The sequence below is a fragment of the Mesoplodon bidens genome (genome assembly GCF_964165515.1).
Source record: "Mesoplodon bidens genome assembly, chromosome: 2".
Classification (NCBI taxonomy): domain Eukaryota; kingdom Metazoa; phylum Chordata; class Mammalia; order Artiodactyla; family Ziphiidae; genus Mesoplodon; species Mesoplodon bidens.
The window spans coordinates 60,349,525-60,376,122 of NC_138177.1; the positions used below are offsets into that span (position 1 = coordinate 60,349,525).

Sequence of the window (26,598 nt, forward strand, 5' to 3'; positions counted from 1 at the left end):
ACAGGCACCATTCCTGACCCTGTTAGTGCCGGGTACTGTTAACTCTAATTAACAGGGGACTTTTTCCCCTGCCCTTGGGTAGTCTCTTCACATATGTGTGCTGATCAATACTCAAATGCATACTCAAGGGTAATCCTCCACAGGGTTCTTTCTCTGTGTAGCTCTTTCCTCTCCGACGGTGTGTCCTGTGAATTGGAACCCATCTTGGTCTCCTTGGACTCTCAGCTTCCTCCCTCCACCTCACAAATTGTCAGACAACTTACATTTGTTACACATAATCCAGGACACAGACACCTTACCAGTCATGTCTCTTAATCTTATCTTCATGTAAGAAAAGATTTATTCTGCAAGTTCCTACACAGCCATTCCCACATTTCCTAAGATACTGCTCTGCTGGTTGATACAAATGCCACATAGAAAGTACCTCTTCCACTCTCTAATGAATGAGTTCCCCCCAGTTTGAACCTAAGATATGTTTCAGTTACAAGGGGCCTATATCCAAATAGAATCATTACTGCCTTCTTCTCAGTTGCTAGTCTCACTATTCCATCTCACTGAGGAGCCCAGAAAAATCTCTGTACTATTCTATTTCTCTCATTGAATTTCTTTAAATAAGGTTTCATTATACATGTAACTCATATACTCATATAGCTATATAGTGGCTTTACTTTTACTGTCTCAAAACTATAAAATAAGTTCTTTAATTTTAAAGTAAAAACGTATGTAAACATATGCAAATCTGACTTTTCTGGGGACAATGTAGGGTTTCTCAGTCTCAGCACTATTGATATTTTTGGCCAAATAATTCTTTGTTGGGTGTGTTTGGTGGGGGCGGTATAAGGGGTATGAAGAAGTATGTTATATACTGTAGGATGTTTGCAACCCCCCCGGTCTCTTGACCTTTGCCTACTGAATGTCAGTAGCAAACACCTCCAACCCTCTACCATGCACAACAATCAAAATGGGGACTTCCCTGGTTGTCCAGTGGGTAAGACTCTGCGCTCCCAATGCAGGGGCCCAGGTTCAATCCCTGGTCAGGGAACTAGATCCCAGTGCAACTAAAGATCCTGCAACTAAGAAATCTGCATGCTGCAACTAAAGATCCTGAATGCCGCAACGAAGATCCCATGTGCCGCAACTAAGACCTGGGGCAGCCTAAATAAATAAATAAATGACTAACTAAATAAATAAATATAAAAAACAAAATCAACCGTCTCTAAAAAAAAATCAAAATGTCTCCAAATACTGCCAAATATCTTTTGGGGGAGTTGGGGGGAGGCAGGATCACCCCAGTTGAGAAACAATGGGCTAACAGAACAAATCTCTCTATTCTAAGTATTTGTTTACAGTTTTTAACCAACAAAAGGGGGGAGGGCAAGGGAATAAGACTCTATTCTAGATTGTCAGGGCCTATTAAAGTAACTAAATGTCAAAAACCTGGGGATCCATTTTTCTAATTACTTTGCTCAAAAACATCTTAAAAGGGCTTCCCTGGTGGCGCAGGGGTTAAGAATCCGCCTGCCAACGCAGGGGACAGGGGTTCGAGCCCTGGTCGGGGAAAATCCCAAATGCCGCGGAGCAACTAAGCCCGTGCCACAACTACTGAGCCTGCGCTTTAGAGCCTGCGAGCCACAACTACTGAAGCCCCTGCGCCTAGAGCCCGTGCTCCGCAACGAGAAGCTACCACAATAAGAAGCCCGCGCACCGCAACGAAGAGCAGTCCCTGCTCACCACAACTAGAGAAAGCCTGCGCGCAGCAATGAACACCCAACACAGCCAAAAATAAATTAAATAAATAAACAAATTTAAAAATAAATAAATTAATTTAAAAAATCTTCAAAGTATGTTTTAAAAGTAACTCCTTTATACATAATTCAGCAAATGCCAACAATCTGTATGCTCAAACTACTGGAAGATATTATAATGAAAACCTCTAAAAGAAAAAGAGAGATTAATTCCAGTATCAATTAAGTACCCATGATTAAAATTCAGTTTTACTTCATGCTATACTAATTTTATGAATTATTTACAAGTCTCATTTTAAAAGTGTAGAATGTGAAACTTCTTACTTCTTAAAAACAAACTTCTCTACTCAAAGCTCTCATTTTTCAAAATATAATCTCTGAGACTTAGAACTTATTTTTACATGATACAAGGGGGAGAAAATTTATTAAACTAGTAACTAGAGCTTAAAGAGGGAGGGCCAGAAAGTTCAAATGTTAAGCAGAGTTGCTCTCCAAAGGAGTAGAAAAATATTTCATGTCAGTTCCAGGTTTTGAGTAGACACATACAGAAGGCAGACACAATTACCTGCAACATGAGCTCACAGTCATCTCTTCCAACAAAAATCATTTCTCGTGGCAGCCTGTGGCGAGTGCCTCCACTGCTCACCAAAAACCAGGATGTTAAGCTCATTTTCTGCTTAGCTTCTAAGTCTTTGGCAAAGGTACGTCATCCTGCAGAGAGAGATTCAGAAAAACATACATTTAGATATTTTCAACTTTAGTATCTATTCACCAAACCCTTGGAATAGAACTGCATTCAACATTTACCCCTGACTACATAAATAAGACAGTCCACGAGTCCCAGGAAACAACATATCCACCAAATTCTCAGCAGTAAAGTAAGTCCATGGACTCCATTAAGAGTTCACTTAAAAAGGAATACATTAGGCAATTAAGTAGGTAGTCAACTAATAACATTTATCATATCTCTATAGCTTATAAAGGTCTACAATTCTCAAGTAAATGATCACATTAGTATCATGTTAACTGCAGTAAACACTAGCAATGTTATATAAATAAGTTCTCAATTATAAATGTTTTGAGAAAGACACTCAATTCAAATGAATATATTTGATATCTGATTAAGAGCTAACAATGGACACCAAAGAAATTGCTTCTTTGTCTAGCAAGTGTAGACCACTAAATGCACTTTCAAAAACATGCAATTTCAATTTCTCTGTCCTAACATGTATGGTACTTTTTTTTTAAGTGAATGGTTTTTTTAAAAAATTTTTATTTATTTTATTTTTGGCTGCACTGGGTCTCCATTGCTGCACTCGGGCTTTTCTCTAGTTGAGGGGAGCGGGGGCTACCCCTTGCTGTGGTGCACGGGCTTTTCACTGAGGTGGCTTCTCTTGCTGCGGAGCACGGATCCTAGGCGCGTGGGCTCTAGAGCACAGGCTCAGCAGTTGTGGCGCACGGACCCAGCCACTCCACCGCATGTGGAATCCTCCCAGACCAGGGCTCGAACCCGTGTCCACTGCATTGGCAGGCGGATTCCTAACCACTGTGCCACCAGGGAAGCCCTATACTGTACTTTCTAAATATGTTTCTTCTAGAGCAGCAGCTCCTAAACTTTTTGTCCTTAAGACTCTTTTACACTCTTTTTTTTTTTAAAGGACCCTAAAGAACACTTTGTTTACATGGGTTAGATATATTAATATTTACCATATTAGAAATACTGAGAAACTGGTATGTATTAATTCATTTAAAATGATCAATAAATCAATTTTACAGAAAAAATGGCTAACATTTTAATGAAGATTTACTATATTTCCAAAACAAATAATTAGTGAGAAGAATAGCACTATTAAACAATTTTAAAAATCTCTTTAAGTTCTGGCTTAATAGAAGATTTTCATATCTGCTCTGAATTCAATCTGTTGCCATATACTGCTTGACTTAAAATATTTAAAGGCCTAGCTTCATACTTATTCCCAGATAAGTAGTGGGAAATGGGAAATTTATTTTAATAGTCTTTCCAAATAACTGAAGATAGTTTTCTTTGATACTACATCAAAACTTCACAGGTGGTAATTTCCTGAAAGTTATTTATAACATGGAATTTGAAACTTTCCATACATTTTAACATGAAAATCCATCTTCTGCTTTGAAGAGATTTTGTAACACTGTGCATTGGTCATTTGAAAAACACTGGTTCCCTGAGTTACACAGATCTTCCAAGTGATGACACATTTCATTATACTATTTTAAAATATCACATTCATTTATATCATCACCCATCTCATCTGAAGTCTTTAAATTACTGGGCAGCTGTTAAGCAGCAGACTCAAGCTCCTAAAACTCTAATTTTCTCTTAGAAAATTTTGCCTAAATTTTACTGGCAAAAACATACTGTCAATTCTTTTCCTTGAAGTGACAGGTTTATACTGTCTGCTAAATACTCAGGTCTACAAAACCATAATTTTTGTCTGTCAGTCATCATCGTTTCAAGTAAAAATCATGTTCTATGAAACAACTGGCTAGTTCAGCTCACAACTCAAACAATTACACAAATGCTTTTTCTTGAGACAACCATGGCACTTTGGTATACAGTGGTAAGTGCTTTATGTGTAGCTCCATTTAGTCTTACAAAACACTAAAAAGATGTAATTCAAAGGTCAAGACTTAATAAACTTAATCATTTTTAACACTGCATCAAGGACATTCTTAAGTGAAACTGGCTTTTTTTCTTACCTGCAAGTGCATGCCAGTGAAGAATATGATTGCTATTAGCATAGTATGGTGCCAATGCCTTGACTAAGGAAGCAGCAGATTTAGCCACCATTGTTTTTCCATATTATCAGTTCAAAGGTCTATACAATAAAAAAGCCAATAATGTTTTGATAGTATTATGAAAATAGTTTTGACCTCGTGACCCTTGAAATGGTTTCAAGGATTCCCACAGGCCTGTTGACTGGGCTCTAAGAATTACTAGTATCTTAGAGGATGTGACTATGTCATTAAGAGCATAAACTTAAGAGTCAGACAGATTGGTGGAGAAGTCTGACTCCTGGTTCCACCACTTATTTCCACATGACCTTGGGCAAGTTACTTACCCTGTGTCCCTTAGTTTCCTCTTGTGTAAAATGGGAATAAGGATAGTATCTACTCAACAGTTTTTTTCTTATCGATCAAAAGAATATTACTTGTAAATATTTTTCCCATGAAATTCCCATATACATTCTTATATGATTTAATTAGAAGCTATACTACAAAACAGTGAAACGAAACATTCTGCAATAAGAAACACTTCTATATATCAAAAAAGAAACCTTTAAAATGTAGAATTTCATGTTAAGGTAAAAATCCCATATATTATGAATTTATCTACACATATATGAAACAATTGGTTCACCAAAATAAGCAAATAATTTTCTGTAAAGTTAGAACAATTACGTCTTACTCCCTTCTCAATTTATTGAATTGATATGGTTAATTTATGTGGATTCTTAAATCTTCCATTCACCTAATTCCTTGATGCAAATGTTGTTGTTAGTCTTCCATCTGTCTACTTTCTGTCAAAATGCTTTTTAGCATTTTATATGTATGTCCTGGCCAAATCAACAGAGGATCAAAAAAATTTTACCAGAAGAAAAAACCTTCCATCTAAATATGGTACATAATTTGCATACTGCCTTTCCAAGGAAAGACAATTTTAAAACATGACATTAATAAGTAAGTCAACAGTTATAAACTCATTTAAGGGAACTGAAGAAAAAAAACTTTTCAGCATTTGTATGGGCAATGTCCATAAGACATGTTAAAGGAAATCAAATTAACCTAAATACAGTAAACGAAACACCAGAGCCAACCATGGGCAATAAGAACAGTTTCCAAACATTTTTTAAATTACAAAGTAGTATGTAAGCATGATTCATATGCTACAAAAATATTTTAAGTATTTAGACAATAGCAAGCATAATTATATACCAATATGTAATATATAACTCCACAATATAAACATACAGTAATTATATAACTATATAAAATAAAATAAAGTTAAAATAATGGCTTTTTATATTATTTTATTTTGACTTTCAGTGACACTTAAAAGGTAACAAATATACACATTTTCTAAAAAACAAAAATGAAACGCATAATCCTCAAGATGAAGGGTATTTATTTACTGGGGTGGGACAGTGACCATGAGTCATCTTCTAGTTTTTTCTACAATGGGAGGGAATGAGATATGATATAAACCCACTGTCTCTCAGTTCTCACATGGGATTCTATTCCCTTATCTAAGACAGCTTTCTCACTGGTCCCTTAGTTGCAATGCTCTTTTCCTACTCACTGAGTTAATACTGACACTTGCACATGGGTAAAACTGAAAACTGAGCTTCCTCAGTGGCCAAGGCAGAAGTTTCAGCTCACCTTCCTCTAAAGGGCAGGAAAAGGGGCCTTTGGGTTTGCCGATTGGACAGAATATGCCCAAGGTCTTGACTTGGGCACTTCAGATATCCTATCTGTGAAAAGAAAAACAAAATAACCCAAAACAACAAGAGAGCACATCAAGATAAAGTGAGATATAGATATGCTATCCTGTAGTATCCAGCATATTGGGAGGCACTCAATTTATGCTCATTGCCTTTTCTCCCTCTCCTCCTAATCTTTTCTGCCAAATAATACAATAATGCCATAATTTGAGACTCAAAATACATCAACCAAACAATAAACATATGTTGAATATCTTCTATGTCAATGTTCTAAAATTATTCACTTAAAGAAATAATTTAGGGTAAAAATTACGGCAATATAATATGCCTTATAGCTTACTCATAAAATTAAAAATACTATAACCTTTATTTCATACATATTTCAATTCTGAAAAGTACATTTAATGGATCACTGATAAAAATTCCTGTAATACTTTCTCAAAGCATAAATAGTTTTCAGGTCATACTGGGGATCTAAAGACTGAAGAGGATGGAGGACCACTGACCTTTGCAAAGATTATAGTCCCAGACCTTATTACAACTCAAGTACAGCCATAAACTATAACCTTTGCCCTATGACTTTGCAATTCCTCCAATTAAAGGTGGGAGTATAACTTCCCACTCCATAACTCTGGGCTCTGCCTCATGACTTGTTTTGGCCAGTGGAATGGTGTTAATAGCTGTGATTGAAGTGGAAGCTAAAATGTACTTGGGCAATTGGGTTTGACCTCTGGTACCTCTGCCATTACCATAGAAAGAACACGCCCTAGCTAGCCCATTACTTCAAGAAGAATGAGACACATGTAGAACAGATGTGTTATCTAACACAGAACTTGAAGCAGGCCCTCAGTTATCATTCAACCCTTAGCTGAAAAATAGAATTAGTGTTGTTTTAAGCCATTGAGAGATGTGCAGTGATTTGCTTCATCACTGACTATAATGCACAAAAGGTGAGTATAATTTACTGAAATATAGTATCTTTTTAAAAATACACTGATAGTCCAATACACTCACTTGAATATTTTCAGAAATACACAATTGAAATTTTGTTGAAATTGTTCCCTTTTTCCCAGTTTCTTCATCGCAGAATGGTAACATTTATTTGTATAATTAAACCTAAGGCTCTTATGTGTTACACAACTACAAATTGTAGATAAAGGAAGCTTATTTTAACAAGAAGTCCAACAAGGAGAGAATCCAGCTATAGAAGAAGATGCAAGCTCACTTTTTCTTTGGGAAAAAGGTCAACATCTATAGTTTACTTTTTCACCATCTGGAACAGCTCAGTTTACCATAGGAGAATCCTCCAATCTCCTCCCAAAGTGGGCAAAGCACACTAATGATGCTGTGGGAGCCAAGTCAAGAAGAAATAACTGGGGGGAACCTCACCATTCCATGTGAAGAGTTTCTATGTATTTATCTCCTTGGTTAAGCATAGCGCCTTATCCCACCCTTGAATGAGCTTGATGGTCACATGTTTAGAGTCTCTCTGATTTAGTATCTTCGGATAATAAACCTCTAATCTTTTGTGGGAATAGGGGTTTGGGTAATGGAGCCTACTAGTTCTTTATATGAACTTAACTGATTTTCTTGGTTTCAGTCCACCCTGCCTTCCAAGATAACTGGTATCTCACATTCCCAAGCCTTTCCAAGATTCTATGAGAATTCCTTTTTTTCTTTATTTCTTCCTCCCACAGCTCCCCCTCTTCCAAAACTTTCTCAGCTTCTCTTCCCAAGTAGCCTCCTCTCATTCTCTTTGTATTAGTGAGACTGGGAAGGAACAGAGAAAACTCCAGGGGCCCTATTCAGTATACTTCTAGAAAACTGCTTCTTTTATCATATGATTTTGAAATAAAATAACATTAAAATAAACTAGCTATTCAAAATATAATAAAATATCTCAATGATCATATATTATCGCAATTTTCTTTAGTGTCATAATCATTGTTTCCTTTTCTTTTTTCCAGATTGACTCAAGAACGTTAGCTACTCTTAAGAGAAGTGAATTCCCAATGATAATATCTGCTCTCCATATCTGTAGTTTGGTTACTTCATTCTAATTGCATTGATTTCAAACTTCAGGTTATATGCTATTAAAATTACAAACACCAGCTATGATTCAACAGAAGCCAAATAAAAGGGGCAAAAGTCTCCACAGTCATGTTAATCTAACTCTGGATATGCCTCCAAACAATCCCGGGACAAATGAGCATTGTATAGTTCATCAAACAACATATGATATGCTAATGTTTCCATACTCTCAGATGAAATGGCTAAAAGAATATTCTTGGTAAATTTATGAATTTGGAAAGAAGCTACGATAAGGAAAACTAATGGATCAGTTCAAACACTTATGTATTTCAAGGTACTTCTTCATAAAACCTTTGTATTAAATTCTCCTATTAAAACAGAAAAAGGCAAGCTGGATAAAATAAAAGGATCCATTTTCATGCTATCTATGAGAGAGTCTGTATATGTAAGGACACAAAGAGGTTGAAAGTAAAAGGATAAAACAAGAAATTCCATGCAAACAGGAAGCTGAGGTGGCTATGTTAATGTCAAATAAAATAGATTTAATTCAAAAAAGCTTACAAAAGACAAAGAAGAACATTATATATTGATAAAAGGTTCAACACAGCAAGAAGATATAAAAACTGCAAACATATACACACCTAACAATAGATCAAAATATATGAAGCAAAAATGGACAAAATTAAAAAGATAAGTAGACAGTAGAACAGTAACAGTGAAGACTTCAATGTCCCATTTTCAACTATGAAAAACAACCAGACAGAAGATCAATAAAGAAAGAGAAGACTTGATAACACTATGAACCAATCTGACCTAACAGATACATACAAAAGACTCCACTCAACTATAGCAGAATCACATTCTTTTCAAGTGCACAAAGAATATTCTCCATAATAGACCATAACGTTAGGCCTAAAACAAGTCTTAATGAATTTTAAAAGAAGAAAATATTACAGAACTTTTCTAGTCACAATCTAATGAAATTAGAAATCAATAACAGCAGGAAAGCTGGAAAATTCTCAATATGTAAAAACTAAACAACACGCTCTTTAACAATGAGTAGGTAAAAGAAGTAATCGTAAGAAAATTAAAAAATAAATTGAAACAAATGAAAACAACAATACAGAATAACAAAACTCATAAGATTTGCTCAAAAGCAGTCCTAATAGAGAAATTTACAGCTGTAACTACTATAAAAAAAAAAAAAGCAAAAACAAGATCTCAAATCAATAATCTAAATGCACACCTTAAGGAAACCAAACCCAAAAGCAACTGAAGCAAGAAAATAATAAAGATTACTGTTTCTAGTTGTGGCCTTTCTTTTTTGCTTAAAGAAGTCACTTTAACGTTCTTGTAAAGTTTGTTTGGTGGTGCTGAACTCTTTTAGTTTTTGCTTGTTTGTAAAATTTTGATCTCTCTATCAAATCTGAATGAGAACATTGACAGGGTTTTCTGGGTTGTAGATTTTTCCCTTTCATCACTTTAAATATATTATGTCACTTCCTTCTGACCTGCAGAGTTTCTGCTAAAAAATCAGCTCAGTCCCTTATGTGTAACTGTTGCTTATCCCTTGCTGCTTTTAATAACCTCTTTTTATCTTTAACTTTTGCCATTTTAATTACAATGTATCTTGGTGTGGTGCCCTTTGGGTTGATCCTGTTTGGGACTCTGTACATCCTGGACCTAGATGTCTGTTTCCTCTCCTAGGTTAGGGAAGTTTTCAGCTGTTATATCTTCAAATATGTTCTCTGCCCCTTTCTCTCTCTCTTCTCCTTCTAGGACCCCTATAATGTTAATGTTTTTACACCTGACTTTGTGCCAGTGGTCTCTTAATCTATCCTCATTTTAAATTTAAACATTTTTCTGTTGAGCTTGGGTGACTGCCACTACTCTGTCTCCCAGTTTGCTGACTGTTCCTCTGTATCATCTAACCTACTGCTGATTCCTTCTAACATATTTTTAAATTTCAGTTACATATTCTTCAGCTCTCTTTGCTCTTTACATTTTCTAACTTTTTGCTTAACACCCCACTTACATCAATGAACAGATCATTCAGACAGCAAATCAATAAGGAAACATTAACCTGAAATGACACATTAAAATGGATGGACTTAATATATATAGAACATTCCATGCAAAAGCAGCAGGATACACATTCTTTTCAAGTGCATATGGAATATTCTCCAGGATAGGTGACATGCTAGGCCACAAAATAAGTCTCAGTAAATTTAAGAAAACTGAAGTCATATCAAACATCTTTTCCACCAAAATGCTACGAGACTAGGAATCAACTATAAGAAAAAAACTACCCAAACCACAAACAGATGGAGGCTTAATAATATGTTACTAAACAACAAATAGGTCACTGAAGAAATCAAAGAAGAAACCCCAAAATACCTGTGGACAAATGAAAATGAAAACACAATGATCCAAAATCTATGGGATGTAGCCAAAGCAGTTCAAAGATGGAAGTTTATAGTGATACAAGCTTACCTCAGGAACAGGAAACAAGAAAAATCTCAAACAACCTAACATTACACCTAAAGGAACTACCAAAAGAAAAGCAATCAAAACCCAAAGTTAGATGAAGGAAAGAAATGATAAAGATCAGAGCAGAAATAAATGAAAAAAGGGGCTGAAAAACAATAAAAAAGATCCACAAAACTAAAACCTAGTTCTTTGAAAAGATAAACAAAATTGATAAACCTATAGCCAGACTCATCAAGAAAAAAGACGGCCCAAATCATAAAATCAGAAATGAAAAAGAAGTTACAACCAATGTCACAGAAACTCAAAGGATCATAAAAGGTTACTGTGAACAATATTATGTCAAAATGGACAAATTCCCATAAATGTACAATTTTCCCAATACTGAACAGGGAAGAAACAGAAAAGACTGACAGACCAATTACTAAATAAAATTGAATCAGTAATTTAAGAAAAAAAAAAAAAACAAGCCTCCAAACAAAAGTTCAGGACCATACGGCTTCACAGGTGAATTCTAACAAACATTTAGTAAAGAGTTAATACCTACCCTCAAACTGTTCCAAACATTACAGAGGAAGGAACTTTTTCAAACCCATTTTATGAGGCCAGCATCACCCTGATAGCAAAACTAGACAAAGACACTACCAAAAAAAAAATAATAATAATCACAGGCCAATATCACTGATGAACCCAGATGCAAAAATCCTAAACAAAATATTAGCAAACCAAGTCCAACAATACATTATAAAGATTATACACTGTGATCAAATGGGATTTATCCCAGGGATGCAAGGACTTTTCAATATCTGCAAATCAATCAATGTGATACCACACTAACATACTGAAGAATAAAAATCACATGATCATCTCAATAAATGCAAGAAAAGCTTTTGATAAAATTCAGCATTCATTTATGAAAGAAACTCTCCAGAAAATGTGTTAGCAGGGGAACATACCTCAACATGATAAAGGCCATATATGACAAGCCCACAGCTAACATCATACTCAATGGTGAAAAGCAGAAAGCATTTCCTTTAAGATCAGGAACAACACAAGGATTCCCACTCTTACCACTTTTTTTAAACATAGTTTTGGAAGTCCTAGCCACAACCATCAGAGAAGAAAAAGAAACATGAGGAATCCAAGTCAGAAAGGAAGAAGTAAAACTGTCACTGTTTGCAGACAACGTGATATTACACATAGAAAATCCTAAAGATGTCACCAGCAAACTACTAAAGTTCATTAATGAATCTGGTAAACTTGAAGGATACAAAATTAATATACAAAAATCTGCTGCATTTCTACATATTAATGATGAACTATCAAAAAGAAAAATTAAGAAAACAATCTGATTTCCCATTGTATCAAAAATAACAAAATACCTAGGAATAAATCTAAGGAGGTAAAAGACCTGTAACCAGAAAACTGTAAACACTGAAGAAAGAAACTGAAAATGATACAAATGAAAAGATATACCATGTTCATGGATTTTAAGAATTTATATTGTTAAAATGTCCATAATGCCACAAGCAAATAACTAGAACAAATAATTCTAAAATTTGTGTGGAAACACAAAAGACCCTGAATAGCCAAAAGTAATATTGAGACAGAAGAACAAAGCTGGCAGTATCACACTCCCTTATTTCAAACCATACTATAAGGCTACAGTAATCGTAACAATATGGCACTGGCCTAAAAAAAGACACATAGATCAATGGAACAGAATAGAGAGCCCAGAAATAAACCCATGCTTATGTGGTCAATTAATCTATGACAAAACAGGAAAGAATGTACAGTGAAGAAAAGACAGCCTCTTCAATAAATGGTGTTGATAAACCTGGACAGCTACATGCAAAGGAATTAAACTGGACTACTGTCTCACATCATATACAAAAATAAACTCAAAATGGATTAAAGACTTAAATGTAAGACCTGAAACCATAGAACTCCTAGAAGAAAACACAGGTAGTACACTCTTTGACATTGGTCTTAGCAATGTTTTTCTGGATATATGTCCTCAAGCAAGGGAAGCAAAACAAAAAAATAAACAGGTGTGACTACATCAAGCTAAAACATTGTTGCACTGTGAAGAAAACTATCAACAAAATGTAAAAGCATCCTACTGAATGGAAGAAGATATTTGCAAATTATGTACCTGATAAAAGGTTAATATCCAAATGATATATCTGATAAAGGGTAAATATACAAAGATCTCATGCAACTCAACATCAACAGGAACATGAAAAGATGCTGAACACTGCTAATCAACAGAGAAACGTAAAGTGAAACCACAATGAAGTATCACCTCATACCTGTCAAAATGGCTACCATCAAAAAGACCACAAATAACAAATGTTGGCAAAGATGTCGAGAAAACAGAACCCCTGTACACTGTTGGTGGGAATATCAATTGGTACAGCTACTTTGTAAAACAGTATGAAGGTTCCTCAAAAAACTCAAAATAAAACTACCATAGGATCCAACAACCCCACTCCTGGGTATGTATCAGAAGAAAACAAAAACACTAATTCAAAAAGACATATTGAATATACACCCCAATGTTCATAGAACCATTATTTACAATATTCAAAATATGGAAGCAACCTATGTGTCCATCCATCAAAAGATGAACGAATAAAGAAGACGTGAATATATATTTATATAGAATGAAATACTACTCAGCCATAAAAAAGAATGAAATTTTGCCATTTTCAACAACATGTATGGACCTGGAGGATATTAGGCTAAGTGAAATAAGTCAGTGAAAGACAAATACTGTGTGATATCACTTATATGTATAATCTAAAAAATAAACTAGCGAATATAACAAAGAACAAACAGATTCACAGATACAGTGAACAAAGTAGTGGTTACCAGTGAGAGAGAGGAAAGGAAAGGGGGAGGGGCAGAATACAGGTAGGGGATTAAGTGGTACAAACTATTAAGTATAATATAAATAACCCTCAAGGATATATTGTACAGCATCAGAAATATTTTATATAACTATAAATGGAGTATAATCTGTAAAAATTTTGAATCACTATGTTGTACACCTGAAGCTAATACAATACTGTAAATCAACTATACCTCAATTAAAAAAAAAAAAGGAATTAACACCAATTCTTTGCAAACTCTTCCAAAAAACTGAAGAGGGAAGACATCCTAATTCATTCTATAAGGGCAGCAATACCTGATACCAAAGGTAGACATAGAAACTACAAGAAAAGAAAACCACACTAAGATATTACTGATGTAACAATCTTCAACAAAATACTGGCAAACTGAATTCAGCAGCATATTAAAAAGGATTATATACCATGGCTTCATGTGATTTATTCCTGGAATGAAAAGATGGGTCAACATATAAAAATGAATCAAGGTAACAGAGTATAATCATAAAATGAAAGGCAAAAATGACCAGAAATTGCATTGGTTAATTATGCAGACTGATGCAGAAAAAGTATTTGACAATATTCAAAATCCTTTCATGATAAAAACACTTAGTAAAGTAGGAAGAGAAGGAAAATTTTGAACATGATAAAGGCCAAATATGAAAAGCCCACAGCTAAATTCATACTCAATGGTAAGAGACTAAAACCTGTGCCCCTAAAATCAGAAACAGGAAAAGAACACCTTCTTTCATCATTTCTATTTAACAAAGTACTGGAAGTCCTAGCCAGAGTAATTAGGTAAGAAAGAGAAATTAAAGGCATCATAATGAAATGGAAGAAGTAAAATCACCTCTGTTCAAAGATGACATGATCTTATATGTAGAGAACTCTAAAAGGTCTACCAAAACAACAACAAAACCCACACTACCTCAGCTAATGAATGAATTCAGAGAAATTGCAGGATATAAAATTAAGTAAAAAATCAGTTGCATTTCTAGTTATTAGCAATAAACAATCTGAAAAGGAAATTAAGAAGAAAATTCCATTTATAATGGCATCAAAAAGAATAAAATACTTAGGAAAATATAACCAAGATGACCCAAGACTTATACCCTGAAAAATAAAAAACACTGCTGAGAGAATTTAAAGGAGACCTAAATAAATGTGAGGACGTTCTGTACTCACAGATCTGTTAGGTGATAAGACTATGAAAGCAATCTACAAAGTCAGTGTGATCCTTATCAAAATCCCAACAGTACTGTTTGAAGAAAAAGAAAAATCCATTCTATAAGTCATATGGAATCTCATGGGACTCTGGATAGCCAAAAAAATCCTGAAAAAGAAAAGCAATGTTGAAGAACTCACATTTCCTTATTTCAAAACTTCCTACAAAGTGACAGTAATTACAACAGTATAGTGCTGCATAAAGATAGATCTATATGCTAATGGAACAGAACAGACAGCCCAGAAATAAACCCTCACCTATATGGTCTTGTTGGTTTTCAACAAGGGTGCCAAGAACATTCAATGGGAAAAAGACAGCCTTTTCAACAATTAGTGCTGAAAAAATTGGATACCCACATGCAAAAAAATAAAGTTGTACTCTTACCTAATACCATATACAAAAGTTAACTCAAAATGTATCAAAGACTTAAGCATAAGAGCTAAAACTATGTAAAACTCTTAGAAGGAAAAAGCAGATAAATTGGACTTTATCAGAACTTAACATTTTTGTGCATCAAGGGACACTATGTAGAGAGTGAAATGAATGGGAGAAAATATTTGCAAATCATTTATCTGATAAGCGACTCATATCCAGAATATTATTAGGGAAATGCAAATCAGAATCACAATGAGATACCACTTTATACCTATTAGGATGGCTATTATCAAAAAATGAAAATAACAAGTGTCGGTAAGAATGTGGAGAAATTGGAACCCTGTGCATTGCTGGTGGGGATGTGTAAAGGTGTAGCTGCTATGGTTTCTCAAAAAGCTACACAGAGAATTTCCATATCATCCAGCAATTCCACTCCTTGGTACATACTCAAAACAACTAAAAAAATGTGGACTCACGCAGATACTTGTACACCAATGTTCACTGCAGCATTATTCACAGTAGCCAAAAGGTGGAAACAACCCAAGTGTCTATCAACAGATGAATAAAAAATATATATGTACATATAAGGGAATATTATTCAGTCATAAAAGGAAGTGAAGTTCTGATACACGCTACAACATGGATGAATCTTAAAACATATTATATTATGCTAAGTGAAATACGACAGATGCAAAAGGGCAAATACTGTATGATCCACTTATAAGAGGGACCTAAAACAGGCAAATTTATACAGTCAGAAAGTAGAATAGAGGTTATAAGGGGCTGAAGGGAGAGAATAAGAAGTTGTTTAATGGGCACAGAATTTCTGTTTGGGATGACGATAAAGTTCTAGAAATAGTGGTGTCAGTTACACACTGTGAATTTGATGTCACTGAGCTGTACACCTTATGGTTAAAATGGTAAATTTTATGTTATATATATTTTACCATGATTTTTAAAAAAGTGTTATTGACAAAGAAAGGCCACTCAAGTCCTCTCTCTGCCTTGATTCCACTGTTCTTAAATTGGAGACATAGTAAAACTTTATTTCGTTTAGTTTTGTATTTGGTTCTGTCTATCTTAGAACAAGGTATTTTGGACATTCAAGTTTTCCACAGAAGTGAGAATTTTTCCTTAAATCAGGGATTGGCTAACTTTGGCCTTCTGCCTACTTTGTGAATAAAGTTTTAATGAAACACAAACCTTTTGTATTACAACAGTGGAGTTGAGTAGTTCATACAGAGATCATACGGCTTACAAAGCCTTAAAATATTTACTTTCTGGCCCTTTATAGAAAGTCTGCCTTAAAGTATCAACATCAGTTTTTTTGTTTTTTTTTGTTTTTTTTTTCGGTACGCGGGCCTCTCACTGTTGTGGCCTCTCCTGTTGCGGAGCACAGGCTCTGGATGCGCAGGCTCAGCGGCCATGGCTCATGGGCCCAGTCGCTCTGCAGCATGTGGGATCTTCCCGGACCGGGGCATGAACCCGTGTCCCCTGCATCGGCAGGCGGACTCTCAACCACTGCGCCACCAGGGAAGCCCTCAACATCAGTTTTTAGTTTTACCATTTTCAATGAAAATATTTTAAAATATATTTCAAATTTACCCACCTTTTACAATGCAAAATATTAACTACTGTATTTAACTCTACTAGTAGCTCATGATCATCACTATTATCAATAGTTATTAAACTATGCTGTAAAAGTGATTTCATCAGAATATATAAGGAATATGGGCTATATCTGTCCTAATACTATCTGTTGATAGTTCTGCTTTTCTGAGACCCCGTACTCACATCATACATGTTTCTTCTGTCTTCTCGCTTCTCATCAGTATTTATTTTTCACTTTAAAGCCCCATTCCCTCCTGCAAGGCCTTAAAAATAACATAAGTATATTTCAACTAGGCTCAAAATGAACAACAAGAATCTGAATGAGAGCTCTTGTGAATAAACTACATGTGTTTTCATTTGAAAGATACATTTTGTCACTCCGCAAGCTTTAGTTTATTTTTGGATCTTTAGTTGTAGGCAGCAGAATTCTACAGGTGAGATGCTATTGTAAAATAGCATTGTATCTCCCTTCCAAATTAAAGATCAAATTAAATAAGAATATTGAGTTCTTTGAATTCAAAGAAAGGAACTTGATATACACAGAGTATGGAAGAATTTTATCTAAAGAGGAATTAAGAGACTAAAAGATTGGCCCCAAAACTTACTAGTATAGTTTCAGAGATTAGACCATATGGAGTATGCTTACCCATTAATCATGAACATATAATTAACATGTGCAAGGCTTAGGTTTAGATTTAACAAGCTAAATAGATTCAGGGTCCTGAGAGTTCTATATATAATTCTGAAAAATCAAAACTCTAAATACATGTACATGTGTTTTGGGCATGAGAGAAGGTAAGAGCTTTCATCACAAAAAGTAAAAACTCCAGGAAATCTCACTAAAGAATTACAAATATTAACGTCTATTATTGAGAAATGAATAAATTTTCTTGCTTCATTTAAAGCGATTAACAATATAACTAAAACACAACTCAAGACTCTTCCATTTCCCATAGCATCAATTTCTAATACTGGAAAAACTTAATCGAGAAGCCTACAATCTTAGATATGTAGACTAGACATAAAATTCTGTTGTACATTCTATGGGTTATGATGGCATGTATCTACCATTATGGTATCTTAGAGTATCTTCATTGCCCTAAAAACCCTCTATGTTTCTCCTATTCATCCCTTCCTGCACCAACCCCTGGCAACCACTGATTTTTTTTTACTGCCTCCATACTTTTCTACAACATCATATAATTGGAATAATACAGTATGTAGCCTTTTCAGATTGCTTTCTTTCACTTAGTAATATGCATTTAAGGTTCCTCTGTATCTTCTCACAGCTTGATAGCTCATTTCTTTTTAACGCTGAATAATATTCCACTCTCTGGATGTATGACAGTTTATCCATTCACCTGTGAAAGGACATCTTAGTTGCTTCCAAGTTTTGGCAGTTATTAATAAAGCTGCTATAAATATCACATCTTTTTAACCTATCATACTGAGAACCCAAAAGATACGTGACTAATTTTTAAATAAATGTATAAATTCAGGACTACTATTTCACATTTTCCCCCTACTAAATCCCTAATAGAAAATATCCTCAACACTAAAGGCTCTGCCTCTGACACCTTATATTTCTGAAAATGAAAAAAACATTAGGGATGCATTTCAGCTAAGGACTCAGAATCAAATAAGGTACAGATATGATTGATCATATGCTATAAAGGCAAATAAACATCATTTTCTATAATCTTTTACTTATAATAATAGATAGCATTTATTGACCATTTACTGTATGCCAGACGGTTCTAAGAACTTCATACGCACACATGCACACAGCTTTTTAACAACGAAAATTATGTAAGTTCTAGAAAGTAGACAAACATTATATGTTACACCAGAGAACTCTTATTTTACAGAGTACTACACAATGACTTAATCTATTTTTTCTTCATTCATAAAGTATGTACTATGCACTAGTAACAGGGAAAGAGTGATAAGACAGAAAAAGTTCATAATCTCATAGAAGCAAAAATAGACAAACAAAAGCTAAGTAAATGAATAGGACAACTTCAGTGACAATGGGAAGACTGAAACATGAAAAACAAGAACAGCATGATGTAACAGTTCTAAGGTGGTGCTGTTTAGGCTGGGTGGTCCGGGAAACGTGTCTGAGAAAGTGACATATACTTAGAACATACTCAGAAATTCAACTCTGCTGTATAATTAACTTGATATGGGAGAGATAATGAAATACATTCTTGGGAAAAATTTATTCCTTTTAAAATCCCCACCCCCATTTGAGACAGTACAGTTAATCCCCAAAATTAAATCCACAGCTGTGCTTTTTTTGGATACCTACCAAGATACTTGTTCATGAGCATGTGAACAAATTCTGTACTGGGAAAACTTCTGCTTTCATATACTCTTGATTATTTTGGAACGACTGCTCCAAATTTTACCTTTATAATCTGACACATACATTATTAATTAAATCTTGAAAAAACCAAATACATGTGGAGAAAAAGCCTAATTTACAACTTTTGCCTAAAACAGCATTAAAAGGTAAAAAATTTTTTCATTAAGGAAAATGAAGATGATATTCCAAATATCAATAGTCATACATTCTATATCTGAGTTTACTATATACTTTCAAAGGAAGACTTAGATTTGAGATTTGATGATATACTTTTCTACAAATTGTCGAGGCATTAAAAGTTTCTGCCAAAGGACAAGAATAAAGATACAGACGTAGAGAATGGACTTGAGGGCACTGGGAAGGGGAAGGGGAAGCCGGGACGAAGCGAGAGAGTAGCACTGACATATATACACTACCAAATGTAAAATAGCTAGCTAGTGAGAAGCAGCTGCACAGCACAGGTAGATCAGTTCGGTGCTTTGTGACCACCTAGAGGGGTGGGATAAGGAGGGTGGGAGGGAGACGCAAGAGGGAGGGGATATGGGAATATACGTATGCATATAGCTGATTCACTTTGTTATACAGCAGAAACTAACACAACACTGTAAAGCAATTATACTCCAATAAAGATGTTAAAAAAAGTTAATATTAAGGATGAAATTTTCCTATTTAAGGACTATTTCAGAGAAATAAGAATATGCATTTCAAAGACACAAAAGGAATTTTTTCAGTTTCTTATACAACATCACGAAGACAAGGTATTTTTAAAACACCCTTCAAAGCATAAAAAAAAATCTAAGAAGCAAACACTAAATGATTTATATGTAAATGCCTGTATAAAAAATCAGTTGATCTTCCTTTTGTTCACATAAACATCTTTTTAAAGAAAAAAAAAGTTTCTACCAAGTTTTCTCTGCCAGTTTATGAAAAATGTAAAGGCTGACTTGTTTTCTTTTCTAGAACTGTACAACTTTGTTAAAACATAATTTTGTTGTTTTACACTAACAAATCAAGACTCAGATTCAAATATTTATCAAGTACCTCCTTTGTTCCAGTAACTGTACTAGGTGCTTATACTTTCATACAAGCATGAATGAAACAAAACAAGCATGGGAGAAACATTTTTCCCTTGAAGAAAGCTGAAGTTAAGTGACTTAACCAAGGTCACAAATCTAGCTGTAGTAAACAGGAGCTATCCGAATTCAAACCTGGGCTTTCAGATACCAAGTTCAGGGGTTCTTCCACAACTACTGTCACCTTTGTATTTTCCTCAAGTATGCCTTAAAATGGTGCTGGTGATGTCAATTCCTATAGATGAAGATTTGGCTAAAGAGTTTGAATATGACTGAAAAGAACGTATTTTTACCTAGTAACATGTTCTGTGACACTATCTTTTTACACAATAAACACTGACAGGTCATGCAAAATTCAATCTATTTTCAATCTACCTCTTAGCTTCCTGATGGGCTACCAGTAGTAGGTTCCAAGGTTTTCTCCCTGAGAAGTCCATAGACAAGGAAGAATGAACCAATCAATTTATATTAAAATCAAAGACCAAAAATCAATGATCCATCTAGAGGAATGGTACAAATTCAGTAAACTGGGGTACAGCATAGATCAGAAACCTAGAATTTGAAAGAACAGTAGACTATCTCTAAGCTCAATGCACAACTATGAATCTGAAAAACTTTGTCAGGTCAACTATTACTAGGAGCAGGAAAAGGTGCACCAAGCTGTCGCAAAGAACTGAAAACAGAACCTACAGGAGGGAGTGACAGTGGAAGAAAGCAGCTTGAGTTAAGGGTTTATAAGAGCCTGAAACCCAAATGTTTTTGATTCACCTTTCTTAGTTCATTCTATGACAACAAATAGTTTCCTATGACTGCATTAAACAGATAAAATCATGTCACACTACTAAAGACCAACCTATGGGGTAAACGCCAGCAAAAGGAAAAATATATATTAAATTAATTAGTCAGAGTCCTGTTGAGATTTCTATTAAATTTTATTTGAAGTAGTTTACTGCTTCCATTACATGTTCGAGAATCCATAAAAAAGATATAATAATCCTGCATTTCATAGATATCCATTAATTTCTTATTCATATCCCATGGAGACTTAGATCAGACACTTTCACATGATCAAATAAAAATACTCAAAATATGAAAAGCAGTAAATAATTTTTATTTCCAGTAAGTGCCTAGAGACTCAGATTCATAAATTTCATAATTATTCTTACCTGCTCTGGATATAAGCCCTTATTCTGTCCTTATTTTTAACACTGATATATTTGATAAAAATTTTGCTTTTGCTTCCTTCATTTATTTTGGATCCAACACAGAAGGTTTACTCAAACTCTAATACATTTTTAAGAAGTGATCTTGATCATTATATTTGAATTTTGTAAAATAGTAAACTTACTTTTTAGAGTATATGGTATATATACATTATCAGAGAAAGACTCAAATCTCCTAATCAGAAAGCAATTTTGTAACAGAACTCAGTACCCATATTAGTAAATTTGGATTTCCAAGGCCAAGGTAACTTTTGGATTTTGAGCATGATACCCTTAGACAGCAACTTATTTTAAAAAGTAGCGCTACTAGTTTTAATAAATGTTATTTCCTGTTAAGAAACTATAATCCAATTCTTAAGACTAGCTCCTTTTACACGCAGCAAAGTTGGAATATAAAAATACAAGTGCCCTATTAGAATCTAAGGATATCTTACCCTTTCAGAATCTATGTCCTTAAAATTAATGAACTTTCAAATAAAGGGATTAATATATTATCATATGTTTTAAGAGCTTATTCTATTTTAAATGTAAGTTTTTGCATTTTGAAAATTTGTTTTACAAAAGAACTGTTAAGAATGTGCTTTAAAATGATTAGAAAGCATGAAAAAATGTTTAAAGCCTTGAAAAAAATAAAGTACAGACAGTATATAACTCACCTAAAAGAGCTCTCCTTCCTTCTGTTGAGTGCTAGGCTTTAAAAAAATTTTAAAGTCTTGAAAAAGAAAATAAAGTACAGAAAATAAAGTACAGACTAGTCTGCTTTTGCTAATCCACTTCCTCACCTTTCAGCCATTTTTGAATTTACCCTATCTTCTGAAGGTTTACTGAATTTTTGTCCTCTCTCTTCCTCTTAACTGCCTTACTGAATCATAATAAAAAATGACCTCATAATTGCTAAACCCAATGATCATTAACATTCCAATTACATCACCTCTCAGTATCGGTGACCATTCTTACCTTCTAAGAAACATTACTTTGGTTTCTCTGACTTCTGTGGCCACTCCTCAATCTCTTTGAAAGTCTCTACTTTCTCTTTAAATCCATGTTTTTAGGAGGTTACTTCCCAATACATGTTCGTTTTAAGACTTCTTTGAAGCTACTGGACTTCAAATACAGTTTATTACATTAAGTCATGCATCTAAGTTTCAAGTCAAAACCTCTTTTATAAGATGCAGACCTTAATTACTTAGAAATCATTTTCAGTTCCAAGTCCCCACTCACCTGTCAAAATTAATCTGAAAAAAAATTGCATCATTCCATCTTCTGAACAAAATCTGCCTTCCTCCTGTTTTCTCTATCTTGATAAATGGCAGTATCAACCACCCAGGTACTCTCTCTCACAACATCCCTTTATTTAGATAAATCACTGATGAAACGTGTACACGAAAACACTTATTTTCTAATTCCTCAAAAAGACCCCTTCAGCTTGGACTGACTGGGTTGACAACATGGGAGAGTAGGGATGGGGGAAATGGGCTGTAATTGTGAAGACTAAAGAGACAGAAATTTAGAAAGTACTAGGGCACAGGAAATACACAATGTCTTGACTTAGAATGCTGAGGTTGGAGGGAAAAACTACAAATTGCACCCAAGAAAAAGAGAGAAAGGGAAGAACAAGTCAGAGATTAGAAATATTAGTGACAAAACCAGATACCTGAAAATCAGATGAAAGAAATGGTTGTCAAGATAGCATTCTTTGATGAAATATCCATCTTATACAAACCTCATATCTTTGGGGAGCAAGGGTTATGAACTTGCAATTAACCTAAATACCATTAGCAAAAAAGGTGCCAGTTTCCATTAATGAATGTCACTAACAATAATTACTAGACACTGAATAGCCCAATTCTCTTTTCCCTAAGCCACCCTCCCCAAATAAATTTCTGAATTTCACTTTACCTTTCATTTAATTGCACTCTATTTGCTCCCACCTCTCCAATTTACAAATTTTAAATTCCTTATTCCATATAGTACATCTTTAACATTCTGGAATTTGTTACATGAACCACTTAAAATCTTAGGGTCTAACTGTGCTCTCTTACTACAAGCAAAGGCTCTTATTTTTCGTGAATAGCCCAACACAGATTTTTTCACATAAGTGAAGGGTAGGGGAATAGTCGAAGTGGAAGGTAGTGAGATGTAGAACTGAGAAGAAATATTTCACTCCTGGATTTGCAACTGAAGGAAATAGCAAAATTACCAGATTAGAGAAACAGTGTATGTTTCGTTCAATAGCTCTTCAGCTTAATCAAAAACAAAAACCAAATTATCTACCATTCCTCTTCAAAAGCACACACACACAGATGAACATACACACAATGAATACCCCTGTCCTCCAAAAAAGGAATAGCTTGGTGTCATCAGTGTCTATTTCGTAAGCTAGCTATTTACAGAAAAATTGAGTTCAGTAATACTACTGGAATAGAAAACAGTATATTGCATTTTTAAACTATTGTTTAATATGATAATGGTTGTTGGAAAATATTTCAAAAGCACATTCAGAAAACTTAAAACTGAAACAATATCAAATGATTTAAGAACCCTTTTCTTACACACACACACACACACACACACACACGGATGTCTACAGTTTACTTGGAAATGGATCAAAATGTAAGATAGACTGATGAATAGACAATGGATTTATGACCAGATATGTGATAAAACTAACATAATATTAATGGTAGACTCAAGATGGTGGGTATATGAGTAGTCACTATGAAACTGTTTCAATTTCCCTGCCTGCTTGAGAATTTTCATTAAAAATACTAGGAAAGAGATATGGGGACATACGTATATGTATAGCTGATTCACTTTGTTATAAAGCAGAAACTAACACACCATTGTAAAGCAATTATACTCCAATAAAGATGTTAAAAAGTATACTAGGAAAAAAATCCACAAGAACAATAATAAATCACATATACACAGGCCCTGTATTTAAAAACAAAAACTTACCTCACGAATTAACTCTGGTGAAAAGAAATAAATAGTTTAAAAAGTAAAAACTCTGAGACCAATATATGTAAAATCTAAGGAAGGTACCCAAAGGTGTACTGATAAAAAAAATTTACAGCCTTAAGTGTTTTCCACTGAACTGAAAAATAAAAATAAACTTACTATCCGACAACTAGTAGAAATAAGTATTAAAGATTTTTAAAAATAATAAATTAAAAACATAATGACAAATCAAAAAGCTCATTCTTAAAAAAAAAAAAAAAGTACTAAAACCCCTGGCAGATTTTTTTCTTCATTCCTCACAAATATTTAGCTTTGTAAAAGGATGTAACTGGGACTTCCCTGGTGGTCCAGTGGTTAACACTCCGTGCTTCCACTGCAGTGGGTGAGGGTTCGATCCCTGGTCCCTGATCGGGGAACTAAGATCCTGCATGCCTCATGGTGCGGCCAGAAAAAAAGGTGTAACCACAGACATGATCTTTTCAATTTACAGAATAATTATATCTACAATTTGAGGTTTCTAAATTTGAAAATCTCGAGTGAATAAACTTCTAGGCAGATAAAAATGACATAAGTGACTCAAAAACAAGTAGAAACTTGAATAGACCTGAAAACACTATTAAAAACTAAGGCCTTAAATACCTGTTTGAGAGTGCCTTTGTCATCTTTTAGATCATAAATAAATCAATAAACTCCGTTTAATCTCAATCAAAACCCCAAAAGGGGGCTTCCCTGGTGGCGCAGTGGTTGAGAGTCCGCCTGCCGATGCAGGGGACGCGGGTTCGTTCCCCGGTCCGGGAGGATCCCACATGCCGCAGAGCGGCTGGGCCCGTGAGCCGTGGCCGCTGGGCCTGTGCATCCGGAGAGGGCCGCGTACCGCAAACCAATCAACCCCAAAAGGATTTTTTTCAAATGAGCTTAACAAAATAACCCTAAAACACATATAGAAAAAAAAAAGCATACAAGGATAACTAGGCAAATTATATGACACCAGAATAGGCTAAGGAGAAAAGTACCCATTTGTAAACAGATACTATAAACCTATGTTATAATACGTAGTAATAATATAGCAGTGCAGGAATAGGCAGCAATCAAATGGAATAAAAGATCCAGAAATAAATCTATGCATATTAAGAAGACATTTCAAATTGTGATAATGAAGCGTTATGCAATACATGACAAAAGGCTATATATGTGCCTAAATATATTTTAGATAAATTAACACATTTCCATGTAAAAATTCAAATCATAAATTCTACAAGAAAAATATAGGTATGTATTCAATAAAATTTTGTGCAGCGGGATTACTTCGTAAGAAAAAGGAAAGAAGAAATTAGGCTACATACAAGTTAAAGCTTTTTGCTGGGTAAAAATAACAAACTTAAAAGGCAAATGGTAATCTAGGAAAAAGAAGTTGTTACAAGTGAATATGATGAGCTATTCACTAAAAATAAGAGCCTTTTATTTTAGAAATAAAAATAACTAATAAGCATTTTTAAAAACCCTTTCAGATGTATTACTAATAAGAGAAATTTAAATAAGGTTTTTAGTTTATCAACTGGGCAAAAATTTTAAAAAGATATGTAATACCCAGCAGTGGTGAAGCATTGAAGAAACACAATTTCATACCCCAACGAGGGAGGTGTACTTTGGCAATAGACTGAGGTGGGGAGGGGGCAGATGGAGTATTATCAGTACGTTAGAAAATTAGAAAAGGTTTTAGAACTCTACATGTTCTTTGATACAATACATTTCTTGAAATAGTGGGAAAGGAAAATACTGATTTGCACAGAAATTCAGTTAGAAATGTCCACTATAGGGTTGTTTACAATTTTAAAAAACATCCTTAATTTCTATAAATTGTAAGTAAATTATAAGCTTCGTAAAATGAAAGTTTAATCTCATGATAAAATGTTATCAGATTAAACCAAAATAGATAAGAATATGTAACAGTGGTGTCACTAGCTAGTAGGATTGTAAGAGTGTGTTCTTCCTGACTTAATGGTATTTTCTAGATATTTTGAAGTTATAGTCCTATTTCCTAAAAAAGCTTACCACAGAAAGTCCTCTATTTGCAATGTTCCTTTTTCACCAAAATAAAGATTTTATACTTACTTCTCCATCATCAAGGGC

At 34.3% G+C, this 26,598-nt stretch overlaps 1 protein-coding gene across 8 annotated transcripts in view; it reads right to left on the minus strand.

The window, feature by feature from the left end:
* The window catches only part of CEP170 (centrosomal protein 170), a 137,853-nt gene that overhangs the window by 101,836 nt on the left and 9,419 nt on the right, over positions 1 to 26,598 (minus strand). For 7 of the 8 annotated variants that reach the window (XM_081254932.1, XM_081254931.1, XM_081254930.1 and 4 more), the window contains exon 2: positions 2,311 to 2,456. In XM_081254932.1, coding sequence (XP_081111058.1) covers positions 2,311 to 2,415 — 105 coding nt within the window. In that variant the 5' untranslated portion in view covers positions 2,416 to 2,456. Of the gene's footprint in view, positions 1 to 2,310; positions 2,457 to 6,161; positions 6,228 to 26,598 lie in introns of those variants that run through there. The other variant, XM_081254929.1, reaches the window with a different exon arrangement.